General features: G+C 46.9%; 1 protein-coding gene across 1 annotated transcript; it reads right to left on the bottom strand.

Moving 5' to 3' along the window:
* Positions 1-476: 476 nt before the first annotated feature.
* Positions 477-24,526, bottom strand: rtel1 (regulator of telomere elongation helicase 1). Its single transcript, XM_083919383.1, has 34 exons — positions 24,404-24,526; positions 22,945-23,146; positions 21,758-21,851; positions 21,293-21,374; positions 20,726-20,786; positions 19,916-19,991; positions 19,096-19,180; positions 17,898-17,963; positions 17,081-17,237; positions 16,910-16,948; positions 16,730-16,805; positions 16,063-16,160; positions 15,815-15,870; positions 14,840-14,911; positions 14,662-14,743; positions 13,315-13,447; positions 13,045-13,158; positions 12,019-12,059; positions 11,838-11,923; positions 11,684-11,761; positions 10,765-10,842; positions 10,111-10,257; positions 9,359-9,474; positions 8,615-8,738; positions 8,018-8,186; positions 7,724-7,881; positions 7,523-7,618; positions 6,517-6,718; positions 5,236-5,373; positions 4,794-4,910; positions 4,059-4,175; positions 2,909-3,097; positions 1,725-1,853; positions 477-608 (listed from the first exon to the last, which is right to left on the bottom strand). Exons 1-34 carry the CDS (start codon positions 24,503-24,505, stop codon positions 538-540), a joined length of 3,651 nt encoding a protein of 1,216 aa, XP_083775509.1. The 5' UTR covers positions 24,506-24,526; the 3' UTR covers positions 477-537.
* Positions 24,527-25,688: the final 1,162 nt, after the last annotated feature.

Raw genomic sequence — 25,688 nt, forward strand, 5'->3', positions numbered from 1 at the left:
CCTTGATTGATGTTTTTATGCTTATTGTCACTCTGATCCTTTCCCATCTTTGTCTTGAAACTGTTGCACAATCATTTCCCTCTTGAATCTTAAAAAAAATGCTGGTTTTATGACACAAATACTTACAATTTCTACTCTGTCACGTCCTCTCTGTAATACGGACTCAATCATAAACACTATGAGAGGCTGAACAGAGGAAAGTTGCTCAATCATGACCTGAATCCTAAAGTGTTTCATATTTATTGTTCAAAAAGCTACACGGCACAGAGCAAACAATAGGGAGAAGTGTGCGATAGCGTTTGTTTGTTTCTTCTGTTAAAGACGACACCTGAGGCACCTGTACTTTCAATTTAATAACTTTAAAAACAACATATTTAAATTTCCATGACATCGTATACAGAGCAGCTGAGTGCTGTCAGAGCTGTGCTCCTTATGTACAGTCACATTATAAAGTCACAGCCATCAGCTGATGCATGGTTGTGTCAGTTTAGAGGTAAACGGTTAGAAACTCCTCCCCATGTTCCCCGTCCTCAGCGTCTACTTCCTCTGGCTGCCTGGGAAAAAACTGGAGATCTTTCTTTGTGTCTTCAGAGACGGTGACGACGAAGCTGGAAGACACAGACAAGTCAGAGGAGTTACAGGTGTGTTACAGGTGTGTTACAGGTGTGTTACAGGTGTGTTACAGGTGTCTCAGGTATAACAAGTCAGAGGAGTTACAGGTGTGTTACAGGTGTACAAGTCAGAGGAGTTACAGGTGTGTTACAGGTGTGTTACAGGTCAGAGGAGTTACAGGTGTGTTACAGGTGTGTGACAGGTGTCTCAGGTGTAACAAGTCAGAGGAGTTACAGGTGTGTTACAGGTGTGTTACAGGTCAGAGGAGTTACAGGTGTGTTACAGGTGTGTTACAGGTCAGAGGAGTTACAGGTGTGTTACAGGTGTAACAAGTCAGAGGAGTTACAGGTGTGTTACAGGTGTGTTACAGGTGTAACAAGTCAGAGGAGTTACAGGTGTGTTACAGGTGTGTTACAGGTGTAACAAGTCAGAGGAGTTACAGGTGTGTTACAGGTGTGTTACAGGTGTGTTACAGGTGTCTCAGGTATAACAAGTCAGAGGAGTTACAGGTGTGTTACAGATGTGTTACAGGTGTAACAAGTCAGAGGAGTTACAGAGGAGTTACAGGTGTGTTACAGGTGTCTCAGGTGTAACAAGTCAGAGGAGTTACAGGTGTGTTACAGGTGTCTCAGGTGTAACAAGTCAGAGGAGTTACAGGTGTGTTACAGGTGTAACAAGTCAGAGGAGATACAGGTGTGTTACAGGTGTCTCAGGTGTAACAAGTCAGAGGAGTTACAGGTGTGTTACAGGTGTGTTACAGGTGTCTCAGGTGTAACAAGTCAGAGGAGTTACAGGTGTGTTACAGGTGTGTTACAGGTGTAACAAGTCAGAGGAGTTACAGGTGTGTTACAGGTGTGTTACAGGTGTAACAAGTCAGAGGAGTTACAGGTGTGTTACAGGTGTGTTACAGGTGTAACAAGTCAGAGGAGTTACAGGTGTGTTACAGGTGTGTTACAGGTGTCTCAGGTGTAACAAGTCAGAGGATTTACAGGTGTGTTACAGGTGTGTTACAGGTGTCTCAGGTGTAACAAGTCAGAGGATTTACAGGTGTGTTACAGGTGTGTTACAGGTGTCTCAGGTGTAACAAGTCAGAGGAGTGTGTTGCTCTTTACCGGGTCTCTGCTGGTCTTCACTCACAGCGGACACGTCAGCAGCTGCAGCAGAGACGGACTGGCCGATCAGAGCGTCCAGCATCTCGTTGTACTGCTTCTTATGGCGAGGGGGAATAAACATGGCGAACCCTTCAGAACAGAGAGGGAAGGGAGTCAACGGAGACGAGAAGTTCGTGTTCAAACATCAACAACACTGAGTGGAAATCACATAAATGACCGGTCCAGCAATGTGTTCCAGGCATAGTCAGCTGTGGGCGTCGATACTGTTCATCTGTTGTGGTCCCAGTCACATTTGTTTGTTGTATATCAAAGAGACTTGAATTTAATCAATCAATCAGCCTCTTGTCCCTGACGGGGTCGTGGGGGGCGGGTGTGAGTCGGGGTTCACGACAATTCACCACAACGTCACAACAATAACATTCGTTCTTCTTCGTTCTCCGATGGCACCACGAGTAAACAAACCTTTCACACCGAGCAAACGGAGCAAATGTCTGAATGAATGAGAGGCTGATACTGCACCGAAGTGGAAGTAGAATTAATTCACACACTTCTAAGAATCTCAAGGATTTCAAGCACCAGTACAAACCCTGGGAACAGAATCAAAGTGTTGCTTTGACAATGACATGGTAACGCTAACGGCTAACGCTAACTGTCAGTCAAACTCCTCTAATCCTTGTTTTGATGCTGTGATTTTCTGGAGGGGACGGGTTCAAACAGGCTCAAACTGACTCCGGTCTCCTGGAGCTACTGGGCCGGGTCTGACCAACCTGGCAACCCCACTGCTGGACTTCTATTTTGTTGTTGCGACGACAATCTTGAGACTCTAGATAGAGCCGTTCTGCTCGTTCCTCAGACTCAACCTTTAATTCAGACTAAATACTTTAATTCTACCCCTAAAAACGCCCGGTGGGTGGATTAAATTAAAAAAAATACAGCTTTTAATAAAGATTCTACGGATTCAACCTTTAACCAAAGTGTATTTGGTGATCTCTGTCTCCTTCCCGTCTCGAGGAGCTGCAGCTTTCAGTCGTTGACAAACTGAAACCTGACCGTTTATTTCTCCTCTGCGCTCTGCAGCAGCGTCCTGACGTAAATATCTCTGCTGTAAACACAGTGAGCTCTGCTGCCGTTCAGCCAAAAAGGGAAAGAATGTAAATAAAAGAAGAGACTTTGAAAGAACTCACGGACTAGGAGGTTGAAGGTGTCATCTCTCTCTGTGAACAGGCTCACCACGGTGGGCACCAGGTCGTCGTAGCGGTCCGTCTTCTTGTAGCTCTGAATGGCCTGAAAGAGCTGAGCCGATTTCTCTGCTCCGAGGGATTTTTTCACATCAGCCAGAAACACCGCGGGGACGTCGCTCTTTGGAGCAGAACCTGATTAACAATTAAGAAAAGACTGGAGTTTATTTCATGCTACAAGGCGATCGGCAACAGGTGCTGCCATGGCAACCGTTTGGAGAAAATGTCAATCAAGTCTTGGTCTTTGGTTGTGTGAGGTTCACTTTCTAACACGTTCATAACAATAATATAGGTGATATTTAAATATGGCTTCTCAGGGCGCACTCCCACTGTGCCTCCGTCCCGTGACACAGCACGTGTCACTGCTAAAGTCTGGTTCCTTTGACTAGTGTGAGTGCAACCGTACCACGTCTAGGAGCGGCACGCTTGCCGTCCACGGCCCGTTTGGGAGAGGTGGGCTTTAGTAAAGCACGTTTGCACATGTACTAGCACGAGCGTGCGCACGTGTACGAGCACGAGGCCTACGGCGGTTCTGAGGTCATTTCCTGTGCGCCTGTTGGGACGTAGAAAAAAGAAGGAGGGACCATGCGCGGACATTTCAAACAATGGCGGTGAAAGGTTCACGTTGGTGTGATGCGGAGGTGGAGTGTTTACTGCAGATTTGGTCGATGAAAAGATTCAAAAACAGTCGACAAGACGCACAAAAACTCCGAGGTCTACGGAAAGATCTGGAAACAAAGCCACGCATCGCCATGACGTCATCAATGCGTGTTCACAGCGTCTCCCCGTCTCTTCTTCTCCGTTGTTGGTGTATTTCTGTGGCAGTTACAGCGCCACCTCCAGGCCTGGCATGGGTACTACAGCGTTTGGAGTCGCTGCACCTAGTTTCCTGTGGACGCACAGATTTAGGACTCGAGGCCGAGTGGACGGAAACTTTTTAAGAACGACGGGGAAAAACAAAAGGTTGTTTTCCATCGTGTGGAGAATTCGGATCTAGCTTGTCTTCACCTGGTGACTGTCTCATGTCTAAGTCTGCAAGTGAACCAAATACTTCTTAATCACTGAACTCAAATGTGAAAAGGATGTGATGTCCTACCAGTGTGAGCTGCTCTGGATCCTGGCTGGTTCAGGTGCTGTCCTCCCTTGTTGAGCTGATGTGTATCCAGCTGACTGCAGGTGGAGGCTGCACCCACAGCGGGCTCACTGGCTGCAGCTGTAAGGAAACACAACAGGTCCAGTTTCAGTCGTCCTCTCCTCCTGTACGCTCCGTGTGTCAACAGGAAGCCTTGAACACAGCTAAACACAGATAAGTAACATGAAAGAAAACACTCCACCTTAAAGATTCTGGGCGCTGGAAAAGTGTTTATTGACAGACAGGCTGTCACCCCGCTGCAGTACGGTGTGTGTGTGTGTGTGCGTGTGTGTGTGTGTGTGTGTAAATGAGAGACACAGAGGGAGCATGCAGCATTGAACCACAGGTCAGAATCCAACCGGGCCGCTGCAGCACTCATTTGCTCGTGCACGGATCAATTTCAGCGTCCTTCTTCTTCACCACTGGATAAAAGTGTCGACTCTACTTCACCGTGTTGTTGTGGCGTCCGTTCGACCACACGTCACATCCCCCTGAGAGCTACATCCAATCAAACAGGGCATCTCTCAGGCGTCTGAGCGGCTGTTTGTCTGCCCTGTGGGAGAGCCGACTCCGCTCGAGCGCTCACGTGCAAATTAGGGGCGTTTCAGCGAGACAGACCCAACTCATTCCAGGTATTCGACCATAGTGGAAACGCACCTAATCACTGAACTCAAATGTGAAAAGGATGTGATTTCCTACCAGTGTGAGCTGCTCTGGATCCTGGCTGGTTCAGGTGGTGTCCTCCCTTGTTGAGCTGATGTGTATCCAGCTGACTGCAGGTGGAGGCTGCACCCACAGCGGGCTCACTGGCTGCAGCTGTAAGGAAACACAACAGGCACAGTTTCAGTCGTCCTCTCCTCCTGTACGCTCCGTGTGTCAACAGGAAGCCTTGAACACACACACTAAACACAGATAAGCCCTCCAGCACAAGAGTGTTTAAGAACTTTTTATGTGTAAGAAGAATGAACTATTCAACCTTTAAAGCTCTAAAATGACTCAGCGGTGGATTCCTTTACTGATAACTCGACCTGTCGTCATCACACGCCACTCATCATTCTCATTAATTGTCATTTAGAGCACATATAAACAAACAAACATATAAAGAAGAGCGCAGTGTTGTGTTGGAGTGAGTGTGTCATACCGCTCTGCATCAGGAGTGTCTTCTTCTCCTCCGTGGACAGTGAGTGACTGGGTTTGTATCCGCAGCCCTTCCCGGTCAGCTCCTGGCACTTCTCATCAAACCTCTTCTTGTGATGTGGGCGGATGAACTGGTAGAGGCCTGTGACACAGAGGCCGCATCATCAAACTAAGCATGCAAAGCAGTTCTGATACTTGTGTGTGTGTGTGTGTGTGTGTGTGTGAGAAGCCTCCAATACGGCACCACTGTGTGCACAAGAGCGCTGGATAAATACTGTATATGAATAGTATTAAAGATAGAATTCTTTCAGCCCTCGCCTGCAGAAACTTTCCCCTTAAGCTTTTTTGTGCAGAGCAGAAAACATAAACAGGTAAAACACATGTACGGTGCATCTGCTTTAACCTAAATCCCACTGTCCCTCCCAACAACCCGCGTCAGACACGGTCACAATAACAAAAACAAGTAACAGAATAACGTGAAACAAAAGCACATAACGTATGATGACGTCACCCAACCAAGACTGAGCTCGTTCTGTCTCTTCCTCTAAAAGACCGGAGTTAATAACACGTCACACGCATTGATGACGTCATGGCGATGCGTGGCTTTGTTTCCAGATCTTTCCGTAGACCTCTGAGTTTTTGTGCGTCTTGTCGACTGTTTTTGAATCTTTTCATCGACCAAATCTGCAGTAAACACTCCACCTCCGCATCACACCAACGTGGACCTTTCACCGCCATTGTTTGAAATGTCCGTGCATGGTCCCTCCTTCTTTTTTCTACGTCCCAACAGGCGCACAGGAAATGACCTCAGAACCGCCGTAGGCCTCGTGCTCGTACACGTGCGCACGCTCGTGCTCGTACACGTGCAAACGTGCTTTACTAAAGCCCACCTCTCCTAAACGGGCCGTGGACGGCAAGCGTGCCGCTCCTAGACGTGGTACGGTTGCACTCACACTGGTCAAAGGAACCGGACTTTAGCCGTGAAACCTGTTTGGGCACGGTACGGACGCACAGTGGGAGTGCTCCCTTACTGTCTTTCAACTGTACTCTTCTTCTTTCAACATGTGCCAAAGAACTCAAATCAAATCAGATCAATAGTGCGACTTGTTGCTGCTCATGGGGGAATTATTGAGTCTCTGTAAATCATGAATAAGTCAGAGTGTGGTCCTGATCTACTCCATATTTAAAGTGTGTTGAGGTCACTTTTGTTATGTTTTGGCGCTGTAACAGACAGAACCCAGGTGCTCACTAATGATCCCAGTGGACGCGTCAGCAGAAGGCCTACCCCGCAGAAGACCGTGAGTGTTAGCGTCCTCCGTTAACACCGCCGTCTCGCTCAGCAGGACGTCCACGCTGTCCGTCTTCTTGTAGGTCTGCAGAGCCTGGATGATGCGCTCGAAGGTGAACTGGCTCAGTGACGTCTTCATCTCGGCCATGAAACTCTTCACCCTGCTGGCTGTACCCGCCCCCTCAGACACGCTCAGTTTCTTCAACAGGGACGGAGAAAAACACAGTGATTGTTGAAATGTCTTATAAAAACATACCTGCAGCATTAATGTGAGTCTATCACAAGATAGTTGACTAAAGTGATTAGATCAACATACAATAATGAACTGGAGTCTTCCTTTGATATGTAAATGTGGTGGAATCGGATTGGTCATGTCTTGCCTATAGTCGACAGACCGTGGAATACGTTTTGGGGTTTTTTGCTCATGGAAAAACCCTCTGATCCGGTGGCGAGCAGTGGACGTGAAGCAGACAGCTGCGGGTGCACGTGAGTCCAGCGCTGCGTGGTCACGCGTGTCAGGCAGAGGCTCACTGACAGATGAGATTCTGATTTCTGATTCAAAGCGTTTGTTGTTGGAACATAAATGTGTTTGGTTTCTTTCTTTGACAGCAGCTGACGGTTTATTTACAACTGTAGTTTCACTTTCACGGCGCTGAGTCCGACTGAACGTGTGTGTGTCTGAACATGTGTGTGTCTGACTGAACGTCTCGAATGAAAACCAACAAAGATTCAGATGAAATGATGCTGATGATGAAACAGGAGCAGACTGTTGTATTGTCTAAGAGGGGGGGTATTCCTGCACACTAAGGACACACATTAAATCTTTATCATGGTTTAGTGGGAGAAACCAAGCATCTATATGCAAAATCAGACGTTAAGTCTTTAAAACACTCTTTAATAAACTCTGGCTTCACTAACTACGTTGTTCTCAGTGGCCTTTGATACCCAGTAAACAAACAGGAAATCTAACAGCACCTAAAACTGCCTCTAATTGAATGTGTACCTTTTCTTGGACCAACTTGATTTTGCGTTTTCCTCCCCGCAGCTCATCGTCCATCCTCTTGTCACATTGAAGCGACAGTGTGGACAAACGGTTTGCCTTGGAAGGAAAATGTTAAATTGAACAAATAAGTACAGAAAGAATAGAAAGACTTTGACTTTACCACTGTTGCTTCATAACAAACACACACACACACATACACACCCTCTCTTCTCCCACAGCAGCGTCATCGTCCTCTCCGTTGCAATGGTCCCCTCGCTCCAGAGCATCCAGCAGGTTGGCCGGTCGCTTCTGACTCTCCTGCACCTCAAACTCGTACCCAATACAGATCCTGGCCATCCCATTGGCTCCGGCGTGTTCGTCTGATCACAAAGACCACACAGAAGGCAACCAATCAATGCAGGACGAGCATTTACTCCTGTCTACCCACCCCTGGTGTGAACGCACCTTCACCCTTAAAAAAGCCAGTTTGAGGGAGGAAGCAAAAAATGTACTCACTGAGTTTCCTCCTCTTCAGGCTGGGGAGGTGGGCGTCCAGCGCCTTGGCCTTCTGCGTGTTGGAGCTTTGGGAGGTGGAACAGGAAGTGAAGCCAGAGGACGGAGTGTCTGGTAAACACACTGTGGCGCAGCTCTCTGCTGCAGCCTTCTTCTCCACCACCACGGGCCTCTGACACATTCAAACACAAGCACAAACAGTCAGCACATGATGCAATAATGCAGTGCCAATGCACAATAAGGTCAGATAGTCTGCAGCATGAGAAGAGTCCCTACACACAAAACAAAGCACCAATGGGCTCCTTCCACTGTAATGGACTTTACTATGAGAGGAGCTGGTGCAGGGGCCAGTAGGTAAGTCTTTAAAACACTCTTTTAATAAACTCTGGCTTCACTAACTACGCTGTTGCTGCTTTGTTGTGTGTGTAGGGACTCTTCTCATGCTGCTGCAGAGGTTTTGCTGTTATTTTATATTTTTATTACATGATTTACTGAATGACAGTGTCACAGCAGGCATCACCAACCTTTGCAAAGATCTAAATACACATCCAGATCAATAAAACAGTTTATTCGAGCCTTTTTGTGAATGCTGGAACGTACCATTTTCTGTGCAACCCTGAAGAACTGGGAGACGTCTCGGATCACGTTCCCAAAGCCGCTGTACAGACGCACGTAAGGCTTGACCCAAGATGGAAGCTGCGCCCTGGCATCAGAGTTTTTAAACCTGTGGGGAAAGTCCCGTTATTCGAAATACTAAGGAAAAGAGCGGCACCAGCGAGAGGCCTCTGCTCGTCCCGATGGAGAAGGTCGGAGAAAACGTGAGTGGAGCGAGGAAAAGGCAGAACTGTGACGGACACAGGAACCAAAGAGGAGTCAACGCGGAGGATTCCTCTGAGCGCGGAGACGCTACGCCAGGATCTGGGACTGAGAGCAGACGCTGATGCAGCAGATACAGCTCATTTTTGAGTTTTGACGTAGATGTTCCATAAACAGCTTCCATTAGTCTGCGCCAATACCGGCTTATGACTGTGAACGTCCTCAGGCTGATACACACAGGTCAAAAACACGTTAGCATACGTTAGCCGTGCGTTTTTAGAGGGGGCTTGTCGTTAGGAGGGCGATACGAACTCGGGGGATGAATGGTAGACCATGTAGGGGAGGGGTTTGGTTGTTGGGGGTGGATGCGTTTTTCAAATCTGTCTCAGAGGCTCGACTGATTTCCAGAATGTGGACCAGAGCTTTAACAACAAGTGTTCTTATGAATGGTTCCTGCACGAGGCCCAAAGTGTCGCGGTGACGTAATGATTTGACTGGTGAGTGATGGCGGACGGCTCCTCGTCTGACCTCTGATCACACAGCAGGATGGCTCCGTAGTCCTCCTTATGGCGAATGACTCTACCGATGGCCTGGTTCACCGCTCTGAAAGCCTGCTGCCTGTACCACTCCTGCCCAGACAGGTACTGCACACACACACACACAGACACACACACACACACAGACGCACACGCGCGCACACACACACACACACACACACACACACACACACACACACACACACACACACACACACACACACACACACACACACACACACACACACACACACACACACACACTAAGCCACTTAAACGACATTGAGCATTTCTAAGGGTCCATTTATCTTTTGTTCATTTGATTTTCAATCACAAATGGATTTTAAAAAACTTTAAAATTGAATTAAAAGGCGTTTTATTCCATTCCCGTTCGTCACTAGGAGACAAAAACAAAAAACAACGACCGGTTCACCGTAGCTATGGCAACAACAACAAGCTGATATTAACTTATCACTATTACAACAGTGATACCCCTCAGGACCTGTACCGATGTGTTAACACGTTAAAATATCAACAATTAGACGCATTAATCTGCAATTTCCTGTCGTACAATATGAAAAAACTGGCTTTTTTTTGTTTCTGTCATCTAGTGATTTAAATTTCTATTCAACTAGAATATGAAAAACACATTTTTCCTTCCCTTTCTGACCCTGACAAAGAACAAAGGCTTGTTATTTAATCTTAATTTTAGTATCGTGCCCTCAGGAAGCAGAATCCACTCACCTTCATCCCCGGAGTTTTCTTCCGACTCATCTCATCCAGGAACTGCATCTTCAGGATGACTCGAGGGTCCATCCTCGGAGGGAAAGGAAGGCCTGTGACGATGACCCCCCGACCGAAGGTGTCTGCAAAATCCAGACCCTCACTCGCCTGGCACAGGGAGAGGGAAGCATTCACGTACACTTACAGGTGCTATGAGAGTCTTCAATATCAACACACTGAACACCTGTGACCTGTGCCATAGTGATAAGATTACACTGAGAACGTAATGAAACACTCTGAACCGCTGGCTTCACTGTATTTAGGTGACAACCCGCTCGGATTTTGTATTGATTGATCTTGTATGTTCTGTACTTTTCTAATTTTTTTTTAAATGTGTTTGTTGTTTTGTTCTTGTAAGACTTTCTCTCTGTCATGATGTGTATTTATGTACTCTCTCACAACCAATCTGACATGCGTTCACTTAGATTTACTCATGCTTTTTTAAATTATTATTAGTTAATTATCTACTTTTTCTACTCTGTTCTGAGTGTTTGTGTTTGTCTTTGTACTGTAGTGAAGTTGTCAAGGCAAATCTGTGTATTTGGAAACATCAGGACTTTACCAAACTCCATAGACACACACACACACGCACACACACACACACAGTAACCTCACCTTCCCTCGACACACAGCAAAGAAGGATCCCCCTTTGGATGTTGGATCCCTGACTTTGTTGTAATATCCGTCAATAACCTGAGAACAGACAGGGAGGAGTGTTGTCACACTGACAAGCCCTGAAGGACAACAACTTCTTTAACCAAAGACTACAGCTAACCGCTAACAAGCACGTACGCTCAGCACCTGCGTGAGAGGGAGTAAGGCCGCACTCCCACTGTGCCTCCGTACCGTACCCCAGCACGTGTCACGGCTAAAGTCTGGTTCCTTTGACCAGTGTGAGTGCAACCGTACCACGTCTAGGAGCGGCACGCTTGCCGTCCACGGCCCGTTTGGGAGAGGTGGGCTTTAGTAAAGCACGTTTGCACGTGTACGAGCACGAGCGTGCGCACGTGTACGAGCACGAGGCCTACGGCGGTTCTGAGGTCATTTCCTGTGCGCCTGTTGGGACGTAGAAAAAAGAAGGAGGGACCATGCGCGGACATTTCAAACAATGGCGGTGAAAGGTTCACGTTGGTGTGATGCGGAGGTGGAGTGTTTACTGCAGATTTGGTCGATGAAAACATTCAAAAACAGTCGACAAGACGCACAAAAACTCCGAGGTCTACGGAAAGATCTGGAAACAAAGCCACGCATCGCCATGACGTCATCAATGCGTGTGACGTGTTACGGCGTGATGACGTATAGGCAGCAAGAAGCATTCTCCGAGGCCCAGGTAGTGTGAGTACAAACGGGCCTGGAGGGGGGGACAAGGACCCTAAAGCACGGGGCACGGGACGGAGGCACAGTGGGAGGGCGCCCTAACTCTCCATACCAGCAGGTGGCTGAAGGTTGTAAGGTCTCTTAACACTTAACACACATTTTGACACAACGGATCCCTGAGTATTGTCGTACATACATTTCATAAAACCACACTGACCTCATTAAAAGTGCCCTTTCCTTTGGGTTCAACAAACATGGGCTTCACACTCTCGATGCGGTCTGCGTGTCCGTTAGCCTGGTGAGAGGACACTCGAGAAATCAATCCACAAGAAACACGACAAAAGCAGAAGTTGTGCTCGGTTTCCACTCACTCTCCAGAAGTCCAGCGTCTTTTCCATCAAAGGGAAGGAGGGAAAAAACACCAGGAGGCCGTGAGGAACCACACGGCTCAGGTTGGCTGAGGAGGGAACAAGCAACACATGCATGTGAAAGAGAGGAATGATGAAAATCAGAACATCTGGTCAAAATTAGAACATTATAGTGTGGTCTTACCGACGGTGTTGCCTAACGAGGACATGTTTTCAGGAACAAACCTGTCACAGAGGGAAAGATCATTATCCCAACAAGAAGGTGAAGCTTCTGTAGAGCAGAACTATTTACTGTTAGGGCGCCCTCCCACTGTGCCTCCGTCCCGTGCCCCGTGCTTTAGGGTCCTTGTCCCCCCCTCCAGGCCCGTTTGTACTCACACTACCTGGGCCTCGGAGAATGCTTCTTGCTGCCTATACGTCATCACGCCGTAACACGTCACACGCATTGATGACGTCATGGCGATGCGTGGCTTTGTTTCCAGATCTTTCCGTAGACCTCGGAGTTTTTGTGCGTCTTGTCGACTGTTTTTGAATCTTTTCATCGACCAAATCTGCAGTAAACACTCCACCTCCGCATCACACCAACGTGAACCTTTCACCGCCATTGTTTGAAATGTCCGCGCATGGTCCCTCCTTCTTTTTTCTACGTCCCAACAGGCGCACAGGAAATGACCTCAGAACCGCCGTAGGCCTCGCGCTCGTACACGTGCGCACGCTCGTGCTCGTACATGTGCAAACGTGCTTTACAAAAGCCCACCTCTCCCAAACGGGCCGTGGACGGCAAGCGTGCCGCTCCTAGACGCGGTACGGTTGCACTGGTCAAACGCACTAGGCTTGACCCGTAACCTGTTTTGGCGCGGTGCAGAAGGACAGTGTGAGTGCGCCCTTAAAGTAACCGCCTCAAAGGCTGAGTCACACCTGGACGTTGTTTCAGGGGCGTATGAGAGATGTGGTTGGTGTTTAAGGAGATGGATTTCTATAGTGTATAATTCAGAGTTTAGAAAGCTCAACTTAACAAATCCACAGAGAAGAGATCTTCACAAGAGGACAGGTTACAAACAAATGTGCTATGTGACTTCATTTGTAGTCAGGCTGAACTCCGACACAAACGTACAAAGAGAGATCTTTTCCAACAGGGTTTAAACCGGAGTCCTGAGGAGTTTGACCGTGATCGAAGTGTAGAAGCGTGTCTGTAGAAGAGAACACCAACCTCCGATCAAACGCTGAACTTAAGTGCTGTCCGTCTGGACCTCTTTCAATGACGCCAACAAAGATCTGGTCCCGCTCGATCACGTGGCTGTTCTCCAGACTCACTGGAAACTTTCTACAACAACAGGAAGAGCAAAACACGTTGGGATGAGGATCCAGGTTCCTCTGTTCAACAACAAGACAAAGGCAAAGATGGCAAAGATTCACCACTCAAGTCAGTGGTGCAGAAATGCAACTGTGCACCTCCGTGGGGCAAATGATCTTTACTTACATCCTCATCTCAGAGGTGAATGAGGACAACGGGGAGAGGGTCCCGCTGGTCAGAATGATGGAGCGAACACCTTGATTCACCAGGTCCTGCATGCTGTAGCCAGGCGAGAAGCACCAGTAACTCAGGATGTTACCTACAAGGTGCAAAGAAACACATACAGCTCATTTAACCCGCTTCGCTCAGAGTACGGGCGGAGCAGTGAGACAAACTAGAGACAAACTAAACTAAAACGTCCAACAGCAAACACAAAATGTCACGGTAACGAGGTCATTCATGCATTATAGAAGGTAAAAAGAGGGAAATGTGTGTATATTTAGTTTTGGGTTAGATTTTGCATTAATGTGAAGAGCCAGTGTTAAACAGACAAACAGTAATATTGAGTATCTAACTTTTCTGAGTCAGTGTTGGAATAGGACTGAAAAGGGGCTCAGGATTCGAGATGCACCGAGACGATACCTGTCCAGTCGTTTCTTTTTGAATAATATCACACACAGCAACACAGTCACAGCCATCCAGTCACTTCAATTCTATGTTTGCACCGGTTACGTCATCAAGCGGAGAGCGCACAGCAGCTGGTGATGAGCAAACAATGGGCCGAGACAAGTCTGCTGTTTGGAAACATTTCACACTTCATACGCCAACGAGTCCGACTGCAACATGCAACAACTGCAACGCGAGACTTGCACGGGGTGGTGATAAACACTGATTTTTGTTAATAAATAATCTCATCTCATCTTCAGCCGCTTATCCGGGGTCGGGTCTCAGGGTCAGCAGCTCCAGCAGGGGACCCCAAACTTCCCTTTCCCGGGCCACATTAACCAGCTCCAACTGGGGGATCCAGAGGCGTTCCCAGGCCAGTGTGGAGATCTAATCTCTCCACCTGGTCCTGGGTCTTCCCCGAGGCCTCCTCCCAGCTGGACGTGCCTGGAACACCTCCCTAGGGAGGCGCCCAGGGTTCATCCTTACCAGATGATCCTGAACCACCTCAACTGGCTCCTTTCAACGCAAAGGAGCAGCGGCTCTACTCCGAGTTCCTCACGGATGCTGAACTTCTCCCCCTCTCTCTAAGGGAGACTCCAGCCCCCCTCCTGAGGAAACACATTTCACACGCTTGGACCTGGCTAGATGTTTATATCAAGCCTGACGCCTTCACTCATATGGACAGGTTTACGCTTCATTCATTCAACAGGAGGATCAGATCTGTGTCAGGTATCTGCTGATACGCTCAGCCCAGGTATCGGTGCATCTCTACTCAGGATATCACAGCCGTAACTGTGTGAATACTGTAACCCAGTGTGTCACAGGCAGTGTGTGTGTGTGTGTGTGTGTGTGTGTGTGTGTTGTTACCTTGTTTCTTTGCTGAAGACGAAGCCCACACATCAGCGCTCTGTGTTTTCTTGTGGTAGCTGGTGTCTCGATGGATATGAACCTGAGCCGAACAGACGAATGACAGCTGACATCACTGTATTATGATAAGTGTGTGGAGACGAACACTCGTTTACAAACGCTTTGAATGAACGAGCACCTTAAAATGAGCCGTGTTAGACTGCATCTGCTGCTCTCTGTCCTTCCCTGATGGTTCACCACAGAACACCAGCTACAAGGAAAGAAAGGAAAACGATTACCAGCCGTGACACCGACACTGGTTTCATTTTCACTGTGTATGTGTGTGTTTGTCATCATGGCAAAAGGTGGTCCCGGTGACACCTAGAGGAAATAAGGGAACGTCCAAACGATCGAAAACGACCTTTTTTCTCTGTCTCGACTCCTCAATGTGTGCGTCCACAGGAAACCAGGTGCAGCGACTCCAAACGCTGTAGTACCCATGCCAGGCCTGGAGGTGGCGCTGTAACTGCCACAGAAATACACCAACAACGGAGAAGAAGAGACGGGGAGACGCTGTGGAGAATCCAAACACCGGAGAGTTCCTCTCCAAATCCTCCTCCATCCTAGAGACAAACGTGTCCCTGGTTCTGGTCTTAGTGGAGACTTTGGTGCTGTTCTGGACTCTGATGCACCCATCACTCTGCAGTTAGTGTCCTCACTGAGCAGAGGGGGCTGCTGGGAGCCCCTTCACTCTGCAGTTAGTGTCCTCACTGAGCAGAGGGGGCTGCTGGGAGCCCCTTCACTCTGCAGTTAGTGTCCTCACTGAGCAGAGGGGGCTGCTGGGAGCCCCTTCACTCTGCAGTTAGTGTCCTCACTGAGCAGAGGGGGCTGCTGGGAGCCCCTTCACTCTGCAGTTAGTGTCCTCACTGAGCAGAGGGTGCTGCTGGGAGCCCCTTCACTCTGCAGTTAGTGTCCTCACTGAGCAGAGGGGGCTGCTGGGAGCCCCTTCACTCTGCAGTTAGTGTCCTCACTGAGCAGAGGGGGCTGCTGGGAGCCCCTTCCCCGTCCCAAAATGATTAAATAATTGAACGTTTCCCCGCTTCCAGCCTTTATGCTAAGCTAGGCTAACCACATCCTGACTCTGTAACACTGATACATACAGCGTGTAGCGTACCTGTATGATGTCAGACAGCTTCTGCAGTCCACCTGTGTTCAGGAATATCCCTGGCTCTGAAGACAAACATGTCACACAGCTCGTTTGTTAATCACCCAAATTACCACACATATGATTCTGTACTGTATGATATAGTCAGCGGATGATGTCATCTATTACATTCCTACTTATATGAAGGGAGAATGAGACTCTACATCACGCGGTGGTCAGCGTAAATCAAAGATACGAAGAAATGAAGCCATACTGACTTCCTGCCAAGTGTCCAGTGATGAGCTCCAGAGCTTCGGAGACGGCCGCCTTGGTGTCGTACGTCAGGTGGGCTCTCTCCAACAGCTCATAGATGAAGCTGACACAGACAGATCACACATTGAACACTCATTTTACTGTGTGTGGCAAATCAAACAACCGTATCCGCTGCAAAACATGATTCCAATGATAGAGATGAACACCAAGGACTGGTCGTGGGGCAATAGGTGTGTTTCTATTAAGGTAAAATCTGGTCCGGCTGCAGTACGGTGTGTGTGTGTGTGTGTGTCTGTGTGTGTGTGTGTGTGTGTAAATGAGAGACAGAGGGAGCACGCAGCAAAGGACCACAGGTCAGAATCCAACCCGGCCGCTGCAGCACTCATTTGCCCGTGAAGATGTTCGTGCACAGATCATTTTCTGCAAGTGTCGACTCCACTTCTCCGTGTTGTTGTGGCATCTGTTCGACCACACGTCACAATCCCCCTAAGAGCTACATCCAATCAGCAACCGGGCTTCTTTCAGGGGTTTGAGCGGCCACTCAAGCGACTCACATTCCAGGTATTCGACCACAGTGGAAACGCACGTGTTTCTGTACTTTACTTGAGGCTATTCATAAAGCAAAACCTTATTTTTGGCTTTTTTATCTACCACCACATTATACAAACGTACATTCCAGGTTTAGTGATTCCTTTTTCACTTGGAACCTCATAGGAGTCGACGGCAGCTTCCAGGTCCAGCAGAATCTCTGTGAAAGACAAAAGCACTCAGAGTAAAGTAAAAACCCCACAGAGCTGATGAGACAGGCATGGTTTGTGTTCAGGCTCACGTATCTACGTTAAGAACACTTACTTTTGACTTTTGCGATGACGGTTATATTCACTTTCAAACCTGAAACAGAAAATAAAAACCTGCTGAAACTGAAGTGCATACACTGTTGGTAACATTTACGTCAGTCCAAAGCCATACACCAAACCCCCGGTGTGTGCACCCTCAGTGGTGGAGACAAATGAGCATGCTGACCAGATTTGAGGGACTCCACATTGAAGTCTTCAGTGACGGAGTCCTCATTGGTGGCGTCTTTAGCCTGCTCCACCAGCAGCCTGTCCACAGCACTGATGGCTGAGGCTACGTCATAGGGAGTCAGGTCAAATGATGTTGATTCCTCACAAGTCTTCTCCTGCAAACAGAAACATCATCATCAGGATACTCCGCCCGTCTGAGAACTTTACTACCACAGGCACGTGAATATGGACTCAAGAGTCTCAGGGCGCACTCACACTGTCCCAAGCACGCGTACCCAGGTAGTGTGAGTACAAACGGGCCTGGAGGGGGGGGACAAGAACCCTAAAGCACGGGGCACTGGACGGACGCACAGTGTGTGTGCACCCTGAGTGAAATGAAACACCACATCCTCACATTTCTAGAGTTTGTACCTTTGCTCTAGTGGTGTGCGTTGATCAGTCTAATATACTTGGACTGGAATGCAAATGTGCAGACTCTTAAAGTCGTACTCCATAAGATTTCTGTCTATTTAACTGACTTTTAAGTTCATATCTATCAAATAAAGATGAAAGCATGTGTTGCCTTTTTGCTGAGATTTCCAATATCTGTGTCCCTCGCTGAACGTAAATGAGCGCCACTTTCTGTGCACAATAATTGAGTGCAACATAATGAATGTCTCTGAGACTGTGGAAACTTGTGCCGCTCGCTCCATGGTTACGATTAAATTCTGTGACGCCTACAAAGACACCCTGAAGAAGCAGAGCCGGTAGAACCTCCTCCTGGATCTCTCTCTCTCTCTCTGACGCCAGTGTGACCGACCAGAACAGACACTCACCACGTTGTGAGCTTCGTCAAAGATGACCACAGCTTTGTTGAGCTCGATATTGTGCGCTCTGCGGCTCTGTGAAACACAGGGAAAGAGCAAAACACAGCTTTTATTTGGATACGTAATGAGAGGACCAGTTATACTATACCATACATACTAATGTCTATGTAAATTTACTTAAAGGGAAATTCCAGCGTAAAATCATCTCATTGAGTTTTTGAACACTTGCACTCATCAAATAATCCATGGAGACAGTTTTTTTCCTGTATCAACTATTAAGGTAGAAATCCAGGAGAGATGCTAACAGCCGGACGTGGCTAACAGTGATTAGCTCGGGGCAGCACGGTGAAGGCATTCAAAGGTCTTTTTTAACCACTAATGCTGCTGAAAATAACAGCAAACCTCTGCAGCAGCATGAGTAGAGTCCCTACACACACAACAAAGCAGCAATGGGCTCCTTCCACTGTAATGGACTTTACTATGAGAGGAGCTGGTACAGGGGCCAGTAGGTAAGTCTTTAAAACACTCTTTAATAAACTCTGGCTTCAATAACTACGCTGATGACGCTTTGTTGTGTGTGTAGGGACTCTTCTCATGCTGCTGCAGAGGTTTGCTGTTATTTTCAGCAGCATTAGTGGTTAAAAAAGACCTTTGAATGCCTTCACCGTGCTGCCCCGAGCTAACCACTGTTAGCCACGTCCAGTTGTTAGTGACTCTTCTGGATTTCTCCGTTAATAGTTGCTACAGGAAAAAAAAGTGTCTCTGTGGCTTAGTTAATGAGTGCATTTGCTGGAAAAGACCCTGGGATGATTTCACTTTAAACTTGACAATGAAACATCAGCTGTGTCACTGACAACAGCGCCACCTGCTGCCCTCTGAGCAGAGGTTAGCAGATATTGTGTGCATCTTAACTGAGCCAAAGAAAACACTCTCGCAGTCACATTATCATTTCTCAAGAAAAATCCCACCTCTGCACTTTATCTACTGAGCGAAGAGCACCGGTGAGCTGCTGAATCAGGACGTGCACAGACACTGTAGCACTGTTTTCCAATATTTCTCTACCTCCACCTCCTGTTCCTTCTTCTTCTATTGCAAGAAGTTGCCAGATTCAACTGGTCTTGTTGTGAATCTTTGGTCTGAAGTGGACTTGAGTTACTTTAAAGCACTAAAGCAGGAAATAAGCTCCGTCTCTTCCTCCACGGCTCACCTTTGGGTCCAGCAGGTAGTTATACGGCATAAAGATCACGTCTGCCTGCTGTTTCAAGGACCGGGAGAGGTAGTAAGGACAGACCCTGCAGGAAGAGTCAGAGTTCACTTTGGATTGAAATTCACACACTGCATGCAAACACTAGACTCATTTTACATTAAAACTTAGTTATTGAATGACAGAGATGAAGTACAAAGGACATTATAACAGATTATCGCCTCTGGAGCCTCTCACCAATATCCCCCTGATAACTAATGTGATTTAGCCTAATGAGCGTGCACGTGCTGTGGCGAACATGTTAAAAAGAATGTTTTTCTGCATGTTACAGCTGGTTGAACAAGTGTTATGATAAGTGAGTCGTGCTGGCTTTTTACTTCCAAAGGTTACGCGCAGAAACGACGAGGTAAGTTGTCATTAAAGTGAGATTCTGGTGTAAAATCATCTCTTTTTAGGGTCTTTTTAGGCAAATACACTCAAATATATACCTATATATACACATGTATATGTAAACAATACACATACAGTCATCAAATAAACCATCGAGTTATTATTTTTGTGTAACAACTGGAAACACTGATCCACAACGTCAGCACAAGAGTCATTTCTCTGTGTATTATCGTTTTATAAATAGCTTTTAATAAAGATTCTCCCTTTAAAACGAGGTCATGCTGGGTTAAAGAAAACTGCGATTGTAAATAATTGTGCTAATACGCTGAGTCATTTCTGATTTACTGAGTGATTAAATAATCAGCAGATACATTTTCACTCCTACTAAAGCAACAAACGTACACACGGGTGAACATGAAAACATGAATCTCACCTCTGTTTGTTGCCAAATTTGACCAAGTCTTCCACGTCGAGGACAGAGTTCACCAAGTCTCTGTCCGTGCTCTTCTCTGAGGAGGAAGAGATGAGTGTTAAAGGTTTGGAGAAGATGTTTTAATCACGTTAAACCAAACTAAAGAACTTAGGGCGCACTCCCACTGTTCCTCCGTACCGTGCCCCAGGACGTGTCACGGCTAAAGTCTGGTTCCTTTGACCAGTGTGAGTGCAACCGTACCACGTCTAGGAGCGGCACGCTTGCCGTCCACGGCCCGTTTGGGAGAGGTGGGCTTTAGTAAAGCACGTTTGCACATGTACGAGCACGAGCGTGCGCACGTGTACGACCACGAGGCCTACGGCGGTTCTGCGGTCATTTCCTGTGCGCCTGTTGGGACGTAGAAAAAAGAAGGAGGGACCATGCGCGGACATTTCAAACAATGGCGGTGAAAGGTTCACGTTGGTGTGATGCGGAGGTGGAGTGTTTACTGCAGATTTGGTCGATGAAAAGATTCAAAAACAGTCGACAAGACGCACAAAAACTCCGAGGTCTACGGAAAGATCTGGAAACAAAGCCACGCATCGCCATGACGTCATCAATGCGTGTGACGTGTTACGGCGTGATGACGTATAGGCAGCAAGAAGCATTCTCCGAGGCCCAGGTAGTGTGAGTACAAACGGGCCTGGAGGGGGGGACAAGGACCCTAAAGCACGGGGCACGGGACGGAGGAACAGTGGGAGGGCGCCCTTAATGTCACACAGCATCTGTTCTTGGTGACACCTGCTGCGTGGATCCAAAGTGTTACATTACCATCAACATTGTTGTAGTAGACACACGACCTGGTGGAGACTTTTTGTCTGCACATATGGACCTGGAAAACAGGGAATTGCATTGAATACATTAAAATCTGTATAAATGGGTTCAATATGCACTTTTCCTCTCCAATCCCGGCTCAGTGTTGGTGCCTCAGAATCTCAACAACCATTTGAAATCAGGGACAATGAGTTGGGAGACGTGGAGGGTTTGGGGGCGTGTCTGCTGTGTCTTTAAGACAGAGGGCTCACAAATGGGAGGTTCCCGATTTCCTGGGGTAAAGTTAAAGGTTGAATCTGGAGAATGAGCAGAAACCCGCCATCTAGTGTCTCAGGATCGTAGTCGCAACAACAAAAAATAATTCAAAGGTCTTTTTTAACCACTTATGCTGCTGAAAATAACAGCAAACCTCTGCAGCAGCATGAGAAGAGTCCCTACACACACAACAAAGCCCCAATGGGCTCCTTCCACTGTAATGGACTTTACTATGAGAGGAGCTGGTACAGGGGCCAGTAGGTAAGTCTTTAAAACACTCTTTAATAAACTCTGGGTTTGTTTGCTTACCTTGACGTGATGGTTCTCCTGACGCAGCACTTCCTGGTTGATGCACAGCTGCTCTCTTGATCCGAGCACACACACTTTGGGCCTGAGTCAGCAGATATTAGTGTCATTACATGAGACAAAATCAAACAGTGACTTTCATCTTTTCCTCCCTGGTTTTTAAACAAGGCCACATTGCATTGTGGTATATGGGAGAAAAACGCAGTGTACATCGTAAGTACACTCAAATTCCTCGTGCATTGTATTTTATAGTGGATGAAATTAACGACAGAGTGTACAACACCTCTACAAAATGGCGTACACACACTTTAGAGCACTACTTCTGTGACAGGGAACGATTTCAAACACAGCTATGGTTTTAAAGATCATCAGCAGTATTAAATATGACCCTGTCCCATCAGCAAACCCCCACAGCAACGTTCATCACGCATGATCGAAGAATCAAAGAATAGAAAAGACATGGTTCACCTGTACGAAGTGCTCTTTAACTCGTTGATAACCTGTGCCAGCTGACTGTGTGTCCGGGACGCGTAGATGATCTTGGGAACATCGGTGTAGTTGGCTGAGAAACAAGAACAACACACAATTATTACAGGACATGCACGCACGCGCACGCGCACACACACACACACACACGACACACACATGCATCAGAGAGATGCTCAGGGGCAGATGAACTGGCCCCTTTGTGCTGACGCGGTCTGAGCCAGACCTGAACCTGCAGCTGGACACCCCCTGGATCCCTGCGTGACTGAGATGCCGCTGCCCCCATGAACGCCACCACAGTGACGCAGTCGTCAGGTCAGCTGATGTGTCTCTCTGCAGAGCGTAAGTTCTGTCCCTAACATGGTGGAGCAGGTTAAAGGTGTAGGTGTTAAAAGTGTTACAGTAACAGAATGAAGGTCATTGTGTTTCCATATGGTGAAAACACAATGACCTTCAGTCCCGTTGTGTTTCCATGGTAGCAGCCATTGGGCGCTGCTGGTTGCCAGGGTTGTCTGTTGTTGGGTGCAGCTACTGTAGGCTGGCACTGGGTGAAATGGAGTTAGCCAATCCTGCAGCTGCTTCTTTGTCCCAGCAGCTGAGTGAGCGGAGACGGGCAACAACCAGAGTCACTATAGGCCGAGCATTCACTCCATGGACTGAGAGAAAGGAGAGGAACGCCATTCAAACGCACGCCCACATGGCTACGCTGCTCCTTGATGCTAACATCACTTTCATCTGCACTTAGCTGGAACGGCTAACGCTAACAGCTAATGCTAACTGTCAGTCAAACTCCTCTAATCCTTGTTTTGATGCTGTGGTTTTCTGGAGGGGACGGGTTCAAACAGGCTCAAACAGACTCCGGTCTCCTGGAGCTACTGGGCCGGGTCTGACCAACCTGGCAACCCCACTGCTGGACTTCTTTTTTGTTGTTGTGACGACAATCTTGAGACACTAGATGGAGCCGTTCTGCTCATTATCCATAATCAACCTTTAACCCACCCAGCAGAGATACTCTATCACATGCATGTCATCACAACTTTCATCGCAATATGAGATTATATCAATTCTCTGGACAATAATACGATATATGCTGATATCAGAAAGTCTGTTTAACACAAGCAGTGACGCACAGCTGCACTGAGGTGTGTGCCGACAGGATGTGGACGTACTTGTTGTTTCACCGTCTGTAGCAGCAGCGCCCCCCCAGGGCGACTGAGGCATTTCCTGGAACATCTCGGCCCCCTGGAGCCTCTCTGCGATCTTGCGGGCGGAGATGCTGTCCTTGAAGTTCTCTCTCCAGGCCAGGGTGGCACACAGCAGGCACAGGGTTTTACCGGTGCCGGTGGGACTTTCCAGAACCCCATTCTGCTCCTGAAACAACAACAACAGGCCGTTCACTCCTGATACAACAAGGAACAACATGTTCACACATCAAAGTCTCATGAACCCACGACCCAGGAGTGCGCTTTGGTGGAAGATTATTATCACGTTTTGGCTCTCAATAGGACACTTTAGCACATGTTTTGGCTCCTAGAGGAAACTTTAACACACGTTTTGGCTCCTAGAGTTCACTTTAGCACACATTTTGACTCATAGGAGGGGCACTTTAGCACGTGTTTTGGCTTCTAGGGGGCACTTTAGCACATGTTTTGGCTCCTAGAGGACACTTTAGCACATGTTTTGACTCCTAGAGGGCACTTTAGCACATGTTTTGGCTCCTAGAGGGCACTTTAGCACATGTTTTGCCTCCAAGGGAACACTTTAGCACATGTTTTGGCTCCTAGAGGACACTTTAGCACACGTTTTGGCTCCTAGAGGACACTTTAGCACATGTTTTGGCTCCTAGAGGACACTTTAACACACGTTTTGGCTCCTAGAGGAAACTTTAGCACACGTTTTGGCTCCTAGAGTTCACTTTAGCACACATTTTGACTCATAGGAGGGGCACTTTAGCACGTGTTTTGGCTTCTAGGGGGCACTTTAGCACATGTTTTGACTCCTAGAGGGCACTTTAGCACATGTTTTGGCTCCTAGAGGACACTTTAACACACGTTTATGCTCCTAGAGGACACTTTAACACACGTTTATACTCCTAGAGGACACTTTAGCACACGTTTTGGCTCCTAGAGGACACTCTAGCACACGTTTATGCTCCTAGAGGACACTTTAGCACATGTTTTGGCTCCTAGAGGACACTTTAACACACGTTTATGCTCCTAGAGGACACTTTAGCACACGTTTAGGCTCCTAGAGGACACTTTAGCACATGTTTTGGCTCCTAGAGGACACTTTAACACACGTTTCTGCTCCTAGAGGGCACTTTAGCACACGTTTTGACTCCTAGAGGACACTTTAGCACATGTTTTGGCTCCTAGAGGACACTTCAGCACATGTTTTGGCTCCTAGAGGACACTAACACATGTTCTGGCTCCTAGAGGACACTTTAGCACACGTTTATCCTCCTAGAGGACACTTTAGCACATGTTTTGGCTCCTAGAGGAGCATGTTTTTAGTAGACACCATGGGAGGACAGTTAAGTTGGAGCTGTCACTCATTATAAAAACATTATGTTTAAAATTGAACAGTTTTACAAACACGGGTGCAGCACGCGACAGCAGCTCGCGGTACCTTCTGCAGACACTCGATGACTTTGCTCATGTAGTCCCGCTGACAGTCATAGGGAGGGAAGGGGAAGTCCACCGCCACTCCTCCCAGGGTGAGCGAAGGCATCACTCAGGGTCTGTAGTTCAACTCCGCGGCAGCAGCAGCAGTGACGTCACATTACCGTAACGGCAGTGAGAAAGGCTCCTCGTGTCCCCGGGTCACCTGTCACACACCTGTAAACGTGTGTGTGAAGCCGGTTCTTCCCCCGGTAACAGCGATGTTTCTGCAGCGGCACCGGAGCTGGCGCCAGATTTCGACTTCTTCTTCTGCTGCTTTTTCTTCTTCTTCGTCTCCTGATTTGGCGGTAGTTGTTCTGCCCCTTGTGGCCAAAGTCGGTGTTTATTTGTTGTTGACACTGATGCTTTTATTAGAAACCATCTTCAGCACTTTACTACCCCCATATGAAAGTATATTATATTTATTACATTTATATATTTAAACAGAACTAAACTGAACCCTATATTCATATTTTTTATCGCATTCTCACGACTTTAAATCTCATAATTTTGACTTTTTATATCATAGTTTCTACCTTTTATCCTATAATTATGACTTTAAATCTCATAATTATGACTTTTATTCCACTATTTTTACTTTTTATCTCATAATTTTGACTTTTTATATCATAGTTTCTACCTTTTATCCTATAATTATGACTTTAAATCTCATAATTATGACTTTTATTCCACTATTTTTACTTTTTATCTCATAATTTTGACTTTTTCGCATTACTTTGACTTTTCATATCATAAGTTTTGACTTATATCCCATTTTATGACTTTAAATCTCATGATTTTGACTTTTAATCTCATTCTTATGACGTTAAATCTCATGATTTTGACTTTTAATCTCATTCTTATGACGTTAAATCTCATAATTTTGACTTTTTATCCCATTTTATGACTTTAAATCTCCTGAATATGACTTTTTCTCATTCTTACAAATTTAAATCTCATCATTTTGACTTTTTATCTCATCACTTCTCATAAAACGATGTCTTATTTGATTGATTTGTATTTCAGTGCATTTGCTGAAAAAGACTCTGGGCTGATTTTACGCCTGATTTTCACTTTAATCTGCCTACTGTTATAAAAACATGTAGCACTCGTCTCGTCCAAATACCAGTTATGTTTTAAATGTGATTATTTTAGCTCAGTTTGTTTTTAGAAACATTAAAATTATTAAATTATTAAATCCTTAAATCTCAGGCGTCTGTGCAGGAAAGCTGCTGCTGCTGTTCTGCTTCACC

Source organism: Echiichthys vipera, assembly GCF_963691815.1.
Source record: "Echiichthys vipera genome assembly, chromosome: 9".
In the NCBI taxonomy this organism is placed as follows: Eukaryota; Metazoa; Chordata; class Actinopteri; order Perciformes; family Trachinidae; genus Echiichthys; species Echiichthys vipera.